The sequence below is a fragment of the Balearica regulorum genome, chromosome 2 (assembly GCF_011004875.1).
Source record: "Balearica regulorum gibbericeps isolate bBalReg1 chromosome 2, bBalReg1.pri, whole genome shotgun sequence".
In the NCBI taxonomy this organism is placed as follows: domain Eukaryota; kingdom Metazoa; phylum Chordata; class Aves; order Gruiformes; family Gruidae; genus Balearica; species Balearica regulorum.
Genome location: NC_046185.1, coordinates 96,891,237 through 96,910,346, shown reverse-complemented (window position 1 = coordinate 96,910,346; position 19,110 = coordinate 96,891,237). Strand labels below are relative to the sequence as shown.

General features: G+C 39.8%; 1 protein-coding gene across 1 annotated transcript in view; it reads left to right on the top strand.

The window, feature by feature from the left end:
- The window catches only part of LOC104633852 (orofacial cleft 1 candidate gene 1 protein homolog), a 45,306-nt gene extending 28,537 nt beyond the window's left edge, over positions 1–16,769 (top strand). Inside the window, exons 7-9 of the mRNA XM_075747196.1 lie at positions 11,577–11,653; positions 14,668–14,788; positions 16,758–16,769. Of these exons, the coding sequence (XP_075603311.1) occupies positions 11,577–11,653; positions 14,668–14,788; positions 16,758–16,769 (210 nt within the window). The remainder of the gene's footprint in view (positions 1–11,576; positions 11,654–14,667; positions 14,789–16,757) is intronic.
- The last annotated feature ends 2,341 nt before the right edge of the window (positions 16,770–19,110 follow it).

Genomic DNA, 19,110 nt, shown 5'->3' with positions numbered 1-19,110 from the left:
CTTGTATTTTCTGTCCATTCCCCCCACGCATCTCCAACTTCAGTTGTCCATGCCCTGTTTAGGAATTGAATCATACCGATGTGGTATCAGTTGTCACATCTGCATCCTGCACTGGGGATGGTAACGAAAGGATCACTGCAAAAATCTATGTTGTCTTCTAGATTAGTGATGTATATGTCCATCCTTTCCTCGGAAGCACATAGAAATGGTGCATTCAGCCTCTTTGAACAGAAAATGGAAGGTGACATTGGAAGTAGAAGCTGCAAACATGCACTTCATATCATATTGGTATTCAAAGACATATAACAATAATGTGAACATGCTTACTCTTCTTTAATTGACCTTCTTTTTTTTTTAATGGACCATCTTTATTCTTTGATCTGTGGATATATCCCTGCAGCATTGCAGTGTTGATGCCTTTCTGCAGCAGCTACAGGTTCAGTGTTAGACTGCTGACATGGTCTTCAGTATCTATCGCTGATATCGTTCAGATGCTTCCAGCTTTCATTGCTTGAATGTATGTTTATTGGTTGAAAAAGTCTTTAATTTGCCATGTGGCATTTACTTCTTATTCAGGAAAAAAACCCCTTCCCTTCCTTCTGCAGGTTTAGTGAGTAGCAGATGTACTTTAGCCAGTGTAATTTATGATTAGTTAATTTAATCTGCCATAATGACATAAAGTGAGCCTGAAACAAGCTTCTATCAATTTTGCCGTTAGAGGTAACATAATATTTTCAAATGTCTACCAAACTGAGTAATTAACCCTCAGGCTGAGTGAAGGAGTCTAATAGACATCTCGCTCACATTCCTTTGCTTTGACAAAATGAAAACAAAACACGGGAGCCCAAGGGTTAAAAATAGCGTATGAGAGTTCACAGTACCTGACACTGATTTTATGAGTGAGGTTCAGAAACACACTTGAGTTGCTGCTGTTTCTTTTTAGGCTGCCAAAAATTCTCTCCAACGGGGCATCTGATTTGCACTAGAGCTTTGCTGGCAGCATTGGCACAAGCAGGACAGCTATGTATTAACTATCTATGCCTTAGTTTGTTGCTTTTCTTCTCCGCTTTGTAGCTTTACTGTAAATGGGTGGCTTTTGTTTAAACAGCAGCTCAGTGCATGAGATCACCATGATTAAAAGTTTTTGAAAGAGCAGATGCACATTCCAAAATAATAATAATAAAAAAGGTTTATGCAAGATTTAGCTCTGGAACTTTAAGCTGCATTGTTACTTCATGTTCTGTTTTGTAAATGCAAAAGCTGATAGTTGAGTTTGGCAAGAAATACATAAGGGGAGATCTGATAGATTCTTGTAAAGAAAACATTAAGCAGATGTCAATGTTCTGTTAACAAACACATTAAAGAATATTAAATTTGGAAAGCAGTACTGTTTCCTGTGGCCTACCATGTAGGCCTACAGATTTCAAAAGCCCCCAATGACATTTGCTTTTAATAAAGAAAAATAAACTCTATTGAGAAAATTATAACTTTGGGACTGTGTTGTGGTAGAAGCCGAGCAGGTGTAACCAAAGCTGGGTATGCAGAATGCCACAGAAAACCATCTGTCATGAGACAACACAGGGACACACGCTTATGGGCAGAACTTGATCTTACAGAGCAGAGAAATATGCAAGGAAAGACCTGACATAATGCTGGCGTAATGTGTTTGATTAAGGCAAGATGCTCTCAGAACATGAGACACTGCCGAGGATGACGCCAAATGCTGGTGATTGGGGTGAGATTGCACTTGATGGGTCTTTGGCAACATAATCTTGCCAATCATTAATTCCAATGCTGTGGAAAAATACCAGCTCTAGGATTTTCAACTGTTTCTGAACTGAGACAATAAAAGTGACTACTCAGTTTTATGTAGGTTCTCTCAGAAAAAAATAATAACGGGGTAATTGGATCAGTACTGCCCCAGAAACCAAGAAACATCTTTCATGTTTGGCCATCCTCTTACTGCAACTTGGTCGGTATTCTTAACTAAAGGTAATTTGTTCACAACCTCCATGTCTCCCTACAGGACTCAGCCGCTACATTTAGACCCCTGTACTGGGCATAACGCCTTGCAGAACTTGATCATTACAACTACATAATCAGTTTTGATCCATGACCTCAATGTGAATTACTCCAGAGCCTCTGAAAGTAAAGTGCAAGTTTTGCTCTTCAGTACCAGCAGTTGAGTTACAGTAGTAAGAAATGAGCTATTTGTTGCAGGTGGATAGTAATAAAATGTTGCCTTTCATCAAGAGATTTACCTTTTGGTTAAACAAAGGTTAATGCCTCTGGGCATTAGACCTAATATTCTTACAGGGTCAATATCATCACTTCTCTGACTCCTTGCCAAGTCACAGTGAGATCAATTTATATGATGATGGAGTGATCAGTTTTCCTTTGGTTAATGGTGGATAACACGTGGGTAAAACTTGGTACTATGTAAGACAATGACAAATCTACCCTCCAATCAGGAATTTAATTAGTGGGATCGGGCCTCGGTCATATAAAACACCAGTGCACATTTGCTTGCATGTTCTAGCCTGTTGGATAATACCACCATTTATAACCTGATGGTACCTGCAGACCTCCCCTCATTGACGCCGTGGACTATTAAGCGTTGTAGAATCCTTTGTGATCGTTCTTTGTTAATATAATACTTGTGTGAATATGTGAACCTAAGAGCAATGCAGAACTGAAGGTGACTTTTCCTGAGCCGAAACCTGGCTACTTCTTTTTGACATTTGCCAAGATTTTAAATGACTCTCATGTTCAAATGAGTCATTTTCTTGTTTTACTGAGAACTGCAGGTCAAGAACACAAAAGCTGGCAATGTTTCATTTACACCATGTCTTAAAAGTGGGTGACTTCATTTTAGGTAAGATATCTCTATGCTACACTTATTATTTGAGTTCCAAAGCATATCTAGACTCTGTTAGTATAATGGTTTCCATTTCATTTATGTGATATAGTAGGAATTATGGGTATCTCCATTTCACAGAGGAAGAACAAGGGCAGAGATAGACTGAAATCTACACCCTTCAGAAGTGCTTAGCACCTAATTTACTTTTGAAATCTGTCATGAGGCCAAGCTCATGGAATTCATTATAGTCCTGCCAGGGAGACTGCTCTTGGACGGGTGAAAAATCTCTTCACTGAAACCTATCTTAGAGGGGAAAAAACACAAGGTGAACTTCCCAAAGCTTGCAATATTGGGCTTCTGGCCCTTGGATTTCTGATGTCCTGCCTAGTGAGTGTCCATGGTTCTCAGATGCATGTTAGCATGCACCCAGCAGACCCAAAGCCTGACCAAGATGCCAGTATGTGTAGCTAGGGGACTTACCCTGTAGGTGGGCAACCTGAGATTTGTAAATATTTTTCTTCTCTCTGGCTTGCTCCTGCTTCCTCAGTGGAAAGCCTGTGAACCCTCTGAATTTCTAAGGTTCCTCCCCCATTGCTTCTGGACACTCAGATATACACAGTGGTTTGTTGTGTTTGGTTTTTTTTTTTTTTTTTAAGAAGTAGAGGGGATGGAAGAGGGAGCATGGAAATCAATGTCAACATAAGCAGAACTGTGGAAAAGATGTTTTATATGTTTGTAAAGGGTCTGTCACTGTGCTGTCACAATACCAATAATAATGCTATAGCTACTCTTTTTAATTGTAATTCCCTTTTGATTGCTTTGTTCAGGAGTTATGTGGATCTTTAATTAACTAAATATTTAGATGGAAGTAGTGAAAATCTTCTATATTTCCTATATTTTTCACTGAAAAGGAGTTCACTTAGTTTTTACTGTGTTCTTTCATTCTTTAAGATCAAAGGGGCAATTAAAAACTAAAGTGATTCTTTATATTCTATTGAGCTGGAACAATGAATCCTACAGCTACTGTAAATGATGATACTGCATTTGCTGCTGCTTAAGGTAATCTGACTGGTCAGCGCTCTGGCTCATTATCCTAGTATAAACTCCAGTAGGGAAATCTATTTCTTTCGTTCAATAAGCAGAGGCAATTGGAAAGATTCTTTAAAGAGAATCAGTGATTGCCAAGTCCTGTTGAAGTTTAAGTGACTTCATCAAGTACCGACCACCTGTTAAAAGAAGCAGAACTCAGAGGAGAATTGTAAGGAAAGAGTGAGCATTACTTGTGTATAGAGGCACAAACCTGCAAAAATAAATACAACGAAACCAAATTTTTAGTTGCTCATGTATTCTCCAGAGTTACTTCCCCCCCAACCCCCCCACTCTGGGAGTTTTTATTTAATACATTTGGAGCCAAACTGTAGTCACAGGTGTAGCTAAGTCTACTGTTGATTAGCTTTTATGACAGGAGACTCCTTAGCAGCATTAATAGACTCCACAGATTTTATGAGCTACAGATAAATTAATTGCTCTAAATGTTGTAACTTTTTTGCTTCTGCAGTCTTACAGTAGAGCTGAATTTCTTGAATAGAAACTATGCTGGATGTTACTTTTGACCTCTACTTCATAGAACAGATTAATTCAGGTGCGGAAGGACTGGACCTCTGGAGGCTGTCTAGTCCAACCTCCTGCTCAAAGCAGGGCTAACTTTGAGGTATTTTGGGCTTTCCATGTGTACTCTGAGTTTTTAAGGGCTTTGGAGTTGTTCACACCAGTTTATTAGTGTGAAACATAACCAGGTCATCTGTAATTTGAGAAGTGTAGAAATACTGGGAAAGACAGTCCAGTTGCATTACATGCATGCTTGCTTAGTACAAAGGTGGGAAATCATCACTGTTTCTCAACCTGGTGGCAATCTGTTAGCACAGTTGGTTTCTTTCACTGCTGTGCTAGACCCTTGGACAAGACGTGGCTTTCAGGACTAGGTGGTTACAATGAGAACATATACTAAAGCGCGTATGTTCACTCAAAGGTGTGTCAGTGTAGTATGATGATATGATACAACTGCTCATGTCAGTGTTCAAATCAGAGAAGGAGGGCTTGCATTTCAGCTGAAAATGTGAAACGATTTCCACCTATAACTTCCATCAGAGAGATGGAGCAGGATGTGGGCTTGCAGGAGATCTTTACAGAGAAAATTCATTAGGTGTGGCAACTTGTCATTTCCACTGTTGTATTTAAGATGGTCATATAGTAAACTGTACTTAAAGCATTGTTTCCCTCTCTGTAATTTTCATATACTAATTGTAAGTGAATGTCTCAATTATGAAGTGTTCAAGGGCATGTCTGCACACTTGAAACAGACGATGATGTGAAAGCCAGTAGAAATGGAAGTTATGGGATAAAGTTAAAGCCTGTGCTTTTAGATTACAATTATGGAGACAAATTTGTGAGGCAATGCTTTATTGGCAGTCAGAAAAAAGAATGGGGACTTAGATGGGATAGACTGTAGCCTCAGACCTAAACATCATTTTTTTAAGAGCTGTAACAAGCAAATAAGTTACTATGACTCAGTTTTCCCTATCTGCAGAACAGACCTAAAATTAGATACCTGCTTTAGGGAAGAGTAAGAGGATGAAAGGAGTAAAGTTCCTTGAGGCACTTTGAAAAGGCTATAGAAATAATAAAAACATTCTGTGCTGAAATTAACAAACATTTTTAAATTGAGGAAGAATGGGGAAAAACCACAAAAAAAGTCTCAGTATTTCCGACTGGTATTTCCTTTCAGTTTCTCTTCAGTTGTTTGTGCCATGAGTTGCTGTCAGTATCCAGAAAGTAGAAAAGATTGTAAGACCCTGAAGTTCATTACATAGCTCATGAATATTTTTTTCTTTTTGATTTTTAACATAAACTATTCATTTTAGATCCATAGATTGGCATAGTTCACTTAGTTTCTACTAGCATTGCTTGTGCTATGTGAGTTTATACTGGAGCAAATGTGTTCCCTAATAAAATATGGTTAGCATCTTCCATTATATCTCACTATTTAGCCTAAAATTACCTGAAGCTTCTCAGTAGCTGGTTATTTCTAGGCTAATCTGGAGACATCTGAACTTGCGGAGCTTTGACAGGCTAGCACATTTCTGCTTAAAGTCTCTTTATCAATGGCAAATGCCATTACAGCGTTGTATATTTTCAGTGCTTGGCTATGGTTGTCAGACACTCTGATAAATGGCCTTGCATACACTTACAGTACTCTGTAGATTTTGATGAGGACATCAAAGCTTTACGACCTTGAAGCTACATCTTCTCAACTGTGAAATAGGAAGCATCTGAAGGAGTACCTAGTGGTTCTGAAGAAACTACAAGTGATCTCTCTGTGAACAGCAAGACACAAATGAGAAGAGCGAGTCCTCTGTTTGAGGCTGGAGAGGCAGAAAGCTTTATTTTGCAGAAGCTGGGTAGCTCTGCAACAAACATCCCTGCAGAGTTTCCTCAGTGCATCTTAAGCAAAGTTATTCAAGTTCTTTTCATTTGTTAGTACTATCATCTTGGATCACAATCCTGAATGAAAGCATCTCTGACTTTCGGGGTCGTTCAGGTCCTTGTTCATCACACCTACTTTATAGCTGGATCTAGTTTCCATAACTGTTCAAATTAGTGTCTTTAATATATACGTGTCTTATAAAAGCGTCCACCTCGGTAGCAGGATTCTGCCTTCCTATGTTGACTGGTAGCTCGGTCTTCACTGCATTATTAGAGATAATGCAATGCTTTATAAATTTATCAAAATGATCAGCCTATAATGTTGTGACTAAATGTATCTGTATTAGTGTAATAAGGCTGTAGCATGACTAAAGTAAATCTCACTTTGTGTTCTGCAGTATCAATTTTAAAAGAGTATGATTTTTTTTTTTCCCCCTAGCTGTTACAAATGGCTCCATTGTCTAAGTATTTAATTTTATGCTCATGAACAGTAAATTGGTTTAATTTTCCATTTGGAAGGAAAGTCATGGGGAGGGGGTGGGTGTTGCTTTGTTGCTTTTATTTTTTCTCCCTTTAAAAATATGTCTGAGAGTTTGTGGTGCATTTTTGGCAGAGTGCACTGTGAATACTACTACCACGTGTCCAGGATTTTGACACAACTTTATCTCCTGCTTTGTGGTCGTCTCTGAGATACGATCACCCAAATTCCAACATGCAACGGGCAGTGCAATTTTCAGAGCAGACCTTATCCAGCTACTACAGTCTTTGCTTTCAATGAAGGGCACTCATCCCACTTACCTCTCAATGCCTCACTTCCCTGTCATCTCTCTGTAGTTAACATGGAGAGGATAGGCCTCTCAAAATCTCACTTTACTTGAAAGGAATATTAACTTTTCTTGCAATATTTTTTTTCTTCATCTGAAGCGGTTCTTAATTTTTCACTTGTTTTGCGATATACAGTGCACTAGATGTTGAAAGTCACTGGGAGTGAATCTCCATGCAGCAGCCAGCATGTGAAGTGGGGAGGACTAGATGACACCAGCGGGACTAGAGACATAGGTTTTGTTTCTAGCCCTGCTGACACTTTGCTTGGTGACCTCAGGCAAGTCGCTTCTCACTGGCACCTCACTTCTCCCATCTGTAAATAAATAAAAATGAATAAAATAATAAATATAAATAAAATAAAAATAGAGTGGACAGGACTTCACTGCAAAATGTTTTGGGATCAGTGGATGGAAATCCTAGGTGAAAGCTTTTGTTTGAGCATTTGGCTATGGCTGGAAAGGCAGCACTTCACGCTCATCTCTACCTGGGATCTGACATACTGATGTGACTTCTCAAGGAGTGGAACGAAGGGGAAGCACCGGGATCCTCTGCATTTGGGATTCCTGTGGGCAGCGGTAGGCTGCTGGAGACCCCATTAGTGGTGTTTCCACGCTGCCTCTGCTGCGTCCCAACCTGGCAAGGAGGACTTGCGGGAAGGTGGACCCCCACAGCACTCCTCGAAGGGAGTACGATTTCATCAGGGCAAGGGCTCAACTGGCTATTTCAGATCACAATGGGGTGAGTACCTCACCAGAAGTTTGTAATAGCAGTGTTAGGACTGACAAAAGGGGAAGGATAAATATTTTCCCTAAATGTTCAATTTTTGCTAAAAGAGAGAAGACTAATTCCATTTTGTTGCTTCAAAGCTTTGCTGGATTTTGTGGGCTTTGTCCTAAGTAGAAAGGATGCATTTGGGCAGGGTTTTGTTTAATTTTTTTCCAAATTGAAAATTATTATAGGGATTGAGTTCTACCATTTGTGAAGTAGTTTCACAGTGAAAATAGTCAGCACTGATTAATAGTATTGAGTCAGGTTCTTGTTTTTTGCCTGCAGTAGAAACAATACTTACCATTGTGTGTGTCTAGGCTAAGCCCAGACTGAAAGACCTTTTTCAGATACTGGTCTTGATCACGCTCTCTGAAATCAGTAGATGGGCCGTTTGTGTAATTAGACCTTAAGACAGCCGATGAAGAAACTGAGAAAGATGTGTGAAGAAGCTGGCTCACAGCTAAATCAGCACCTGGTATCGGGACTGGGAATAGGACAAAGCCGTGCTGTGATGGAGCCCTTGAAACAACGCCCTGCTTTCCCCAGCACATCCCAGGCAAGCTCTGAAGGGTATCCAGTGGTTCCCAGATTTTAGTCACTTTTTTTTTTTTTCTCTGAAGGGGCCCTCGATGTCTCTATCAACTTGAAGCTAAACCACAGTTCATGCCTTCTCGTTGGGAACGCCCATTGTCAACAATGGGTTGTTTTTACAGTCTAGACAGTGCTGGTGTCATGAAGAGAAACAAGAGCTTAGCTATGTGTGCAATGGTATATGCCATTGAGAAAAAGCACTTGGGTTTATTCCAGTAAATCTTTGATTCAAGGGATATTGCAACAATGATTATTCCACATTTAAAAAAAAAATTATATGGGCTGCTCTGTTTTTGAGAGCATTTTTTTCCCTCTATTAAATTGCTTCCTGGTGATGGAAATGTCTGGGATTTTTTTTTTTTCTACTGCATCTACTTTCCTTTAGCTTGTACACCCCTGAGGTAATTAGTGTAGGTTAAAATTTACATAACTGACTTTGGGGTTTGTAATTAGGAAAGATGGAAATTTATTCAAGGTGGTGAATAATTCATTTTAAAGCAAGTTTCCTGTTTTTTTTTAATCATGTAGAAAATGTATTACAGACTCATAGAGGTTTTCTGAATAGGACCCTAAGCATTGAATTTTTGATATATTTTATTTCTTAGTGTGGGTAAAGAAATATTAACCATGACTCATTGCACTTTTCCTGTTCAATAAGATTTGAATAAACTTAACAAATTTATTAGGTAGATGATAGAGCTTTTTAAAAATTATCATGACACTCTGACAAATATTTTACTAGGATCCAGGAGAAATAGCTTTAAATCATATTCCCATTGCCACTTCAGAGGCAGAGAGATAGAAAACAGTGCAGTTCATACAGAGAACCCCGATTCATATTTTCTTTTGAATATTCATTATTTAATTAAGATTAGGATGATAAACAAGGAGACTGGATAGCTATGGGAGTCTGGTAACATAATAATTTCTATTTTTTTTTAAAAAAACCTCTACTTCTGGCTCAGCTTAAGTCTGGACTGGTAATGTCTGAAGGTTGTTGTAATATTATGGCTACTTGACATTTTACATGAAGTGTATTTTCTATTTTGTCTTATTTCTTAATCTAAGTGTGCACCTCATAATCACTATCCCAGGTATCACCAAGAGCTGGATCCAGGAGATAAATTATGAACCAAGCCCACCCCCCACCTTCTGAATTTTAACTTTAACTGCCTCAGCCCAAAAGTTTAAACCCCTTCCCATCTGCTACCAAATGCCTGACGTCTTTTGGTTGGTAGCTTTTGTCATTAAGCTTTTTCAGGGACTTTGAGCTCTGTTGCTGGGCACCCTCCCAAAACGCCCCAGCCGTGGCAGAGTGGCTCCTGTGCCTTGCAGGGGCGATGAATGTCGCTGCTTGGTCCTTGCTGCCGCTGGGACGGGTCCCCTACGCCTGCAAGAGCATGTCCCTGTGGGGCAGCCAGGGAGGAACAACCTGCCCTTTCTCTTGGTGCGTTCCTCAGGGGGCTCAGCCCCCACCAGAGTGTGGGAAGTGGCACAAGAGGGAGTCCCATCACCCTAACCAGACAGCTACCAGCTCTGCTGGAGCAGAGCCGGGACCGGCGCCAGCTCCCAGCCCTTCCTGGAGAATTGCCGTAGGTGGTGATTCACCAGGCTGGGGAAAGAAAATCAGTGCCAGTGTTTGTGGAGGCGGGAGAGAAATGGGTCCCGGTCCCTGCTCCAGAGATTCCTAGTGAACTTCAGCCAAAAGCAGTCCAGGAGCAGGAGGGCTTGGTTCCCACTAACGGAGGAGCAGTGGTGGAGGGAGCGTTGCCCATGATACAGCTGCCATGTGGAGAGCTGAAAGGTCTTGCTTTGAGCTAGTTTGGTCGTGTCACCTTTGTAATTGTGTATGTGTCATGCTTGACCAGGGCCTAGAGGATTTATTGCATCCGTCTTGAGGCTCTCTGCTGGGACTTACCAACAAATCATGCTGTATTTTAAGGCAACCATGTTGTCTCTGCATTAATTTTACAGGGTTTAAACAAGTTATGTTAAAAGCTACTCACGCAGGCTTTTGTAATATGTGTTTGTAGTCTGTTTTTATACTCTGATAATTTTCATTTTGGAAATAAGCAGAATGCTTTGCAAATAATTTTCCCAATGCCTTTGTCTTCAACAGATTCCTAAGCTTCCTTGGAAACAGCCAGATATTTGTAAGAAAAATTTAGAGATTTGGAAGCAAGGAGAGACTTCAACAGCCAGATACGGAGCCTTCTGATGGGGAATCTTTCTCCATTGGCTATTACTTTGTTTCCTTACCAAAATGTTTTTTGGCTTTGAGGCTTGATGAAAGTGGAAGGGCAACGTAATTTTACGCTGTTTAGACAACAGTATATGGTATACAGTAGGAAGCATCCTTGTATATTGGTAGTCTTGCATGCACACTTTATGATGATCTCAGGGACATCAGTAGGAAGCACAAGATATGTCCTTGAATATTCAGTGAGATCTCTGAACAGTGCGGGTCAGGGAGAAGAATTTTGTTTTCCTCAATCTAACTGCTTATGCAAGTTATAGCCTCCTACGTGCTGCAACACGCAAAAACGCCAGTCCCTCTTACCAAACGTTTAAAAACAGCTGTGGTGATGCAAGGCCTCCAGATCTGTAGCAGATTTAAAGTGGGGCAAGTTGCGGGCTCTCCAGTAGTCTGACTAACTGTTTTGCATGTTACATTCTGTTGTGCACACTTATACATGCATATACATATGTACGCATATATTTGACTGCATTAGGTGTAGTAAAAATATGGACTGTGGGGCACTACCATGCACAAATATACATTGTAACAATCAAGCTTTTAAAAGGAGATCAGAACTCAGTTTCCCTTGACAATAATGGGGTAAACATATGGAAAAATATATGTAAAAAAAGTTATGGAAAAACTAATGGTGGTTGAAATTCCTAATTGCTTCTGAAAACCTTCAACCAGAAGACCTAAGGCAAAACTTTGGAAAATTGTATGTTTATGGCTTTTATTTCCATGTTCTTTCTGTACATTTGGAAACAAAATGTAGGGTTTTTCTTTTTTGTTTTCCTTTTTGGTGTGTAGGACTCAAAGCACCACAAGGAAATCTCTCACCACAAGAAACAAAAGTTGGAGGCCAGGATTCATGAACTCTTTCAAAGGTATGTCAGATAAGGGCTACTTTGTACTTCTATCTAATGTGCTTTCCTTCCAAATGTCTTTAAGTGCTTTACAGATATTAATGAATGGAACTTTTCCCAGACAAAGGACCTCGGGCCTAGAAAAACTGAGCCTGTGCTTTTGAAAGAGGCCTCTGTTTTGGATACCTCCATTTTCAGATACCCAGCTTGGGCTGCCATTCTTAAGTGCTACACACAGTGCACTTCAAAAGGTGACCAAATGGCTTCTCCCAGCGCCCTTCATCCATGCCTCTGAATTACCCTTAGAGAGTGAAGGAAATAAGAATTGGAACAATGTTTTTGTGATCGAGCTATATGTGACCTTCAGATAAATACATGCATCAAATTACCTGTAAGGAAATGAATGGAGGAAATAAATAACCCTTGTGGATACAGCCAAGGAAGTTGTGTTCTGCTGTGACAGCTGACGAGCATGCTGGTGAGCACAAAAGAGGACTAACTTCACTGAATAAATTATTTTCTTGAATCTAATACCCAGCAAAAGGGGAGAAAGAAAAATGGTGCAACCCAAAAAGAGATCAAATGTGGTTATTTAAATGTTTGATGTTCAGTAATGAAAACTGTTTACCTTCATAATTGTGTATTAGCAGCTAATAAAGGCAATAGATACAGTAGTTTAAAAGTAATAAAATCAACAACAAAGTGTATTTAATTTTAAATTGAATTGCAAGCAAATGGGTGTCCTAATGAACCCCTGTGTCAATGCAGCTCTAACCAAATTAAGTGAAATAATTTCCATCATGAGAAACTAAATAAGTACAAAGTTCCAAACAGACCATTCTTCTTGAGGAGAGAAGTTAACTTCTCACACATTTCAGCTCTACAAATTAGCTAGAGACTTTCAAGCATCATCTTCTTTTTCTTCCATTTAGGACAACTGGACCCAAGTTGACTTGACTGCAGCTCAAGGATAAAACTTCAAAGGTGGTTGACCCTGTGCCTCTTGTATTCAATCCTTAGCACTGGAATCTTGCCCTTAGTTCTCATTGGTCCTGGCTTGGGCAAAATTCCCACATACATTATTGGGGCTGGTGTCTACACAGACCTTCCAACTGATTTAGCTATTGCCTGTGCATTCACATGGTGCAATTCTGCTGGTATAGGAATCTGGAACACAGCTTAGCTATGGACCAGTGGTGATTTTACTGATGTAAATGTGTATATATGTTTCTTAAAACAAAAAACCAAACCCAAACCATAGGCAAGGTCTGAGTATAAACTGATTTGTAGCGATGTGTCAGGAACTTGGAGGCAGGGGTATGTCCAGGTTTTATGTTTCAGAGGAGGGGAATTTGAACTATGTGTTACATAGCTAGCACGTGTGCGCAAGACTGGGATGTTTAGCATGACTGCAGTCTGTAAATAGTTTGCTTGATAAAGAAGCATGCTAATTGTGTAAAGGTGGAGGCTTCTCATGTTATCACCTAGCATGCAAAGGAGGAAAAAGGAATGAAGACACTAGAATTGAATTTTCCAAAAGCAAGTCAGAAAATACTGAAGGAATGCTTCAGAAGTGCAGTCCAGGAAAATGTTGGTTTTGATTTTTTTTTTAAAAATGAACACCAAATTTTAGTATTTTCTTATGTGACTAAAACCTTAACTGAATACATGGCTTGGAACCTAAGAGAGTCTGTCCTCTGATTGCCTGTGTTGTAGATGCCCAAGCTAATCCTGAATTTCAGTGGTACCTCCCCTCAATGCCCAGGGTGGCACATGGCTGGCCCCCGGCCATGAACAACCCGCTCAGCCTCCAGCTCTGGAGAGCTGCTGTGCCTTTCTGCTCTGCTGTCTGCCCTGGCTCCACCTGTAAGTATGGCTGGAGCATCACCAGCTCTGGCATGGCTGGTTGACCACCCCTAACCTTTTAAAGTGTGTTGTGGAAGCAAGAGCTGAAGTGTTTTGAAGCCAGCAGAGCATCTACAGACGTTTTTACTTAGAGCCATTTCTATTTAGATACTGGTGCCAAGTAGGGACAGAGAAATTGCTCATGGTTCTGTGTCTGTTGAAAGACAGGGTGGGATTGCCGAAGTATACAGCTTTATAGTGCTTATTGTAAATGACTTAGGTTTGCATTTGCTCCTGCTGTGCTCTAGGAACAGGGTTTTCTCCATAGGGTACTGTGCCTTTCATGTGTCCTGTGCACTAGGCAGGGCAGTGTTGGGTTATCAAATGCAGGGCTGTCCTTACGCTATTTGCTGGCATTCTGTGTTGCTACAGGGACATCTCTTTAAAAAAAAAAAAAATCTTTGAGTTGATGTAATTACGCCCAAAATTATTTTAACTACACAAGAAGTTAACATATGAATGTCAAGGAAGGTTTAGTGGTTCATGTGCAGCTGAAAATTTGTGTATGTGCATGTATATGTGTGTGTATATATCTGTATGTGACATATATATATAATTTATATATATATGAAATAAGATCTTTTAGAATATTATAAATGATATAAGATTTATATATGAAAATTTATAAGATTTTTTTCAAAAAAGGTAAGATTTATGTATATAATAAGACTTTTTCAGTGGTTTAAAGCAACCCAGTCCCCAAGGAACCTTTGGAATGGTTTCCAAAAACCTGTTCCAGTTTATTGAAGCTGTCAATTGGTCCTCAAAGTGTCAACAGAGGCAATGGCTTCCTACTGTAATATTCTTAACCTGGAACCCGAACCCCAATGCCAGAAAGAGCTGATTATACGGGCAGCGAAACTTTAGGTTCCTTAGGTTGACTTGTGGCACAGACTGACAAATATTGGTCATGTTACTGGGGCTGTGACTGCATTTTTCATGTGCTGCTTTTTGAAGCCTAGCCATTTCTTTTCTTTAGCACACTGTTGTTTCTCCTGGGTGCCCTGCAAGGCTTATGATATATTCAAGGAAAACATTGAACTGTGATATATTTGCAATGGCAAGTGCTTTCTGTGTCTGCATTGTAGTTTGTTTCTTTTCAGTTGTTCTTCCCTTTCTAACTGCTGCAGAGTGGGAAGTCAGCCGTTGGAAGCAGAGGAGAATGGATGTGAAGAAGAAATGGTAGCCAGTTTTGGTAACCTTGCAGGTGTGAATACTGGGTTAAATGGAGCAGCAGGACCTTGTGGGAAGGTGAGGTTCTCCATGAGTGCTTTTTTCCCTGATGCAAAGTCATAAATGACTAGATCAATTGCATTGTATTATTAATTCCGCTCCCCCCCCCCCCCCCCCCCCCCCGTAGTTTAAGAGGATAGAATTTAGCAGGTTTCAAAATATGCTTTCCAGCAGAAGTAACCATACGCTTAAAGAGAATGTCTAAAGCTATTAATGATGAATCATTTGGGCATGGCAAGAGTTCTTCAAAACAGTTTGTCAGCGCTGGCCAAGGAAAGTCTTTCAGCAGGAGATGAGACAGCTATGCCACCATGCAAATGAGACAGGCTTGAAATATGATGAATCTTCTATCTCCTTTTCCTACTCGACTGACACCCGCTTTGAGGAAGGTTGTAAATGCAAGAGAGATTGTGGTATAATTCCTCAGACTGGCGTTTCTGCCCCCCAGTCACTATTCGATTATCTTCCAAATTGCTGTGTTTCAGAGAGATAAAGATTTTTTATGGCTTGCTGACTTGAAACAACCAGAAGAGCCAGAAAAGAGATGGCTAACCGGCCATGCATAGTAATTCCATTGGTAAATGACAAAATCTTTGTTTGTATGACATTTCCAAAATTACTACAGAAGATGAATCTAAAATACAAAATGTCACATTTGGCATGCAAAACTATCACAATATATTTCAGTATAAAATTCATAGAGGCGTTTAATTTAGAATGTGTTTAATAACGAAGTCTGCCTGCATCAGTAATCCTGCCTTGAGGTTTAAAAAGATTGTCTTATTTATTCACATAATGTTAATTTTTTTTATATATGATTCAGAAACCAAAAATATTAAGGTTAAATCTTCATTGTTAATTAAGATTTTCTAATTAAGCTGAAAATAATTGTCATTCAGATTAGTTGTTAAGTATGGTTTGTGTTGAGAAACAAAAGAAGTTTAACAAATTCAACTGTTTATTTAACTGCTTAATTTAATTCCAGAAGCTTTCTATCTATATGGAAATATGCTATCTCTTCCAAAATAAATCCAAGACAGGATTAAAGAAGAGATTATTAGCTACCGTAGGCTTAAACTGTGAGACTACTAAACCTAGTAGTCAAGGTAGCCATTTGATTCTGAAGTGTGGTATGGGTTCTTGTATCACATTGCATTAAAAGAAGATGACCTAGCACTAGTGTTTTCTCAAAATAATGGAAGAAATTGATTCCTCGGGGGAGGGGAAATCATCGCTGATTTGAAGTGCTAAATAGTTAGTTCTTGCAGAAGCAACTTTGTACATTGAAGTCAACACTGGAGCCAAACTGGGAGTCCCTGTTAAGCGCCTGACCCTGCAGATCAGCATGGCATCGGGCAGCACTGAGGTATCTGCTGGCGCAGTGGGACAGACCCTACGCCTTTACTCAGGCAAGACGATGTAGCTATAGTTTAAACTGAGCGTACAATGAAAGCACCAGAAAGGCATTTCTGATACACAGCACTTATTCCATACTAAACATTCTGTAACTCAGACAACATCTTGTCAACAGCAAGCAGCAGATGTTTCCTTTTGTCTGGACTTGGAATAAAGGTGCCTGTAGGGAGTTGTTATTAAACTCTACACGTGTTGCACTTTGATTACTATTTTTAAGAGAATCTGATTATATGATAATCAGAAGGTGAAAGGATAGTCTGCATATTACACAGTACTAATAGCTTTGGCAAGGCTAATTATTAGTATAAAAACATGGCCTGCGCTGCCTTTTACTCCGTGCCTGCAGCCTGCTCACCACATCACATATTGTGCCTGTCTTGCAAAGCATGCCATATTTTTGAAGGTGTTGTTTTCCAGTTAATTCTGCATTGTTATTGCAGACTAATGGCTTCTGGTGTCATACTTCAACAGCTCCACCTTCCCTCCAAGGATGCCAAACATTTTATTAGTAGTATTTGTATTTTTTTTTTTTATCTGTCATCTCTATGACTTTTGACCTCCCTAATTGCAGATCCTCGGTTAGCAATAGGTAATTGCAGGTTGAACAAGAAGCATGTTGTCTGCTTTTTGGTAGTTATTTTCTTGAAGAAATTTGTTCTTGCTAATTGTATGGTTAAAGTCAGCTCAACCCAGGTCAGTAACTCAGAGCCTTCTCCCTAGGTTGACTGCTCCAAGATACCGCAGCCGATAGAAATACACATCAAATGCCTGAGGGGAGTCAAAGATAAGGTCCCCAAAGGTCACTACACCCTCAAAGTTTCTGTTCTCAGCCGCTTAGGTGGTGGCTCGCTGGAGTGGCCCAAACTAAAGAACCAGCCTTTGGCCAGGGCAACGCTGCCTGTTAGTCATGATGGCAACTTCTACAACACTGAAATCTACTTCGGACAAAGTATCCAGACAGTAAGCAACACTTCTTAAATGTGCTATCTTTGCTTTGAAAGTTAAAACACATCCGCTCTTTCTCCTTCAGGCTTATATATTTAATGCATTCCATCATGTTCATAATTTATTTAATAATTTAAGGTGCAATTTAGGAAGGTACAATTTTTTTTTCCCCTAGGTTAACCCTCATCACTCACTTTAAAAGTGCCAAATATACACTACATCATGTAGTGTTGTCAGCTAATTTTAAATTTTACTTTTATTCTCTCTTATCTATGCAGCTTGTCAGCTATGTAATTTGATTTCTGTAAAGTAGCTTTAGAATAATAAATGAACGAGTGGGTGTATATAAACACATGAATGCCCAAATCCTTCTGTGAGTTTTTAGCTCCATTGACCCCCATTTGCCAAAAAAGCAGCATTTGGATTATTTTGGAAGGAGCCCAAACACTTGAGGCTCTATTCTGTCTTTTGTGACTGAGGCACACATATTTTCCTGCCTAAGCATGCTGTGCGTGGCAGGATTGTTGTGTGTCAGTTGCTCACTGTTGTAGCTAATGCCTAGTGCTGGTTGAAACACTGGTCTCAGATAAACTCTCTGGCATGTGAAAGCTTCTTTACGGTTTGAAAAACAATCCCCATCTCTCTGTGTGGTGGTTTCTTTTGGTGTTATGAGGCATTGGTAGAATGAAGAGGAGAGTTTCTTCCATTTTCAATTATTTATTTTGCAGTATGACCTGAATGGTAGATTTCCTCCTCCACCTCTTCCACTGTGCAGTGTTGTGTAGCTAGAGGACAGAGTGTCCCCATCCCAAAGAGCTTTCAGATAGTGCCATATGCAGAAGTTGCTTTTGATGCTTTCAGTTACTTGTGGACAGATCATTTCAGCTATTTGGTTTACAATACATAAAGTGCTGCGAAGTCACATTTTCTGTTTTTTAATTGTTTATCATCTGTAATGGATAATGAACAGTGTAAATACAGCTGTTTGTATGAAAAGAATCATGCATATAAAGAGGGAAATTGCGAATGTGACTGTCACATGATGTTAAAACAAATACATGTATCTGTCAGAAATCACTGAGTTGAGGTTCCTCCTTAGGCAGGATGCACACATCCTGCTTACTGCCTCAGAGGCAAGGTACTGTCTTCTCAGGCTTCATTGAAAGGAGAAGACTACAGGCAGTATGATTGAATGACTCCGGCATGCCTTGCCTCTTGCTTACAGCATTGTGTTTCTCCTGCTGCTTTTGCTCCTACCTGGGGAACGTCCCCCATTCAAAATTGCATGTCTCTGTTGTAAGTATGAAGCAAGAGCTAGTTCACATTGACCCGTCTTTTGTCCAGCTGCTCCTCAATGCAAAGGAATTGCTGATATGGGTTTGTGAGAAATACTTGCAAAGTCCATGTACCTGTCTTTCTGTCTCTTCTAGCTTGTGCATACACCTGAGTAATTGCTTAGAGGTGGCTATTGTGCTTCATCCAAAGGTCTGAGAGAAATGCTTAGTAGTTTTACCATTTTTCCAGAGTTTGCTTTAAAGTCCTCTTTGAGTCTCACAGAGGACATTTAATTAGCATCTGCACCAAACTTCATTTTTAGTCTAGTGAACCAGGGTGCAGGTCTTGGGCAAGTCCACTTAAAATGCAGGACAAGGAGGAGAAGTTGGATTAAATGACCTTCTGATGATTCCCTGTCTTCGTTACTGTATAATGCACATCAAAAGCTTAATGTCATAATTTTAGAGAACCTCCTCCATTAGCTCATTTTGAAGATGTAGGTGTTATACCCTGAATAATTCTGCCTTTCTGTTCTTCCACTTTGATATTGGCCCATAAACTTAAGGAATGTTTCAAAAGAAGCCCTTGGGATCTGTGCTGAGATGACTCAAATTTTAGGCTTCTGATGGTTAGCATCTACTGCAAAACTTAGTGTAAGTGGTGAGGTCTTAGCAGTGAGCATCTGGGTTTGAACACAATCTTAT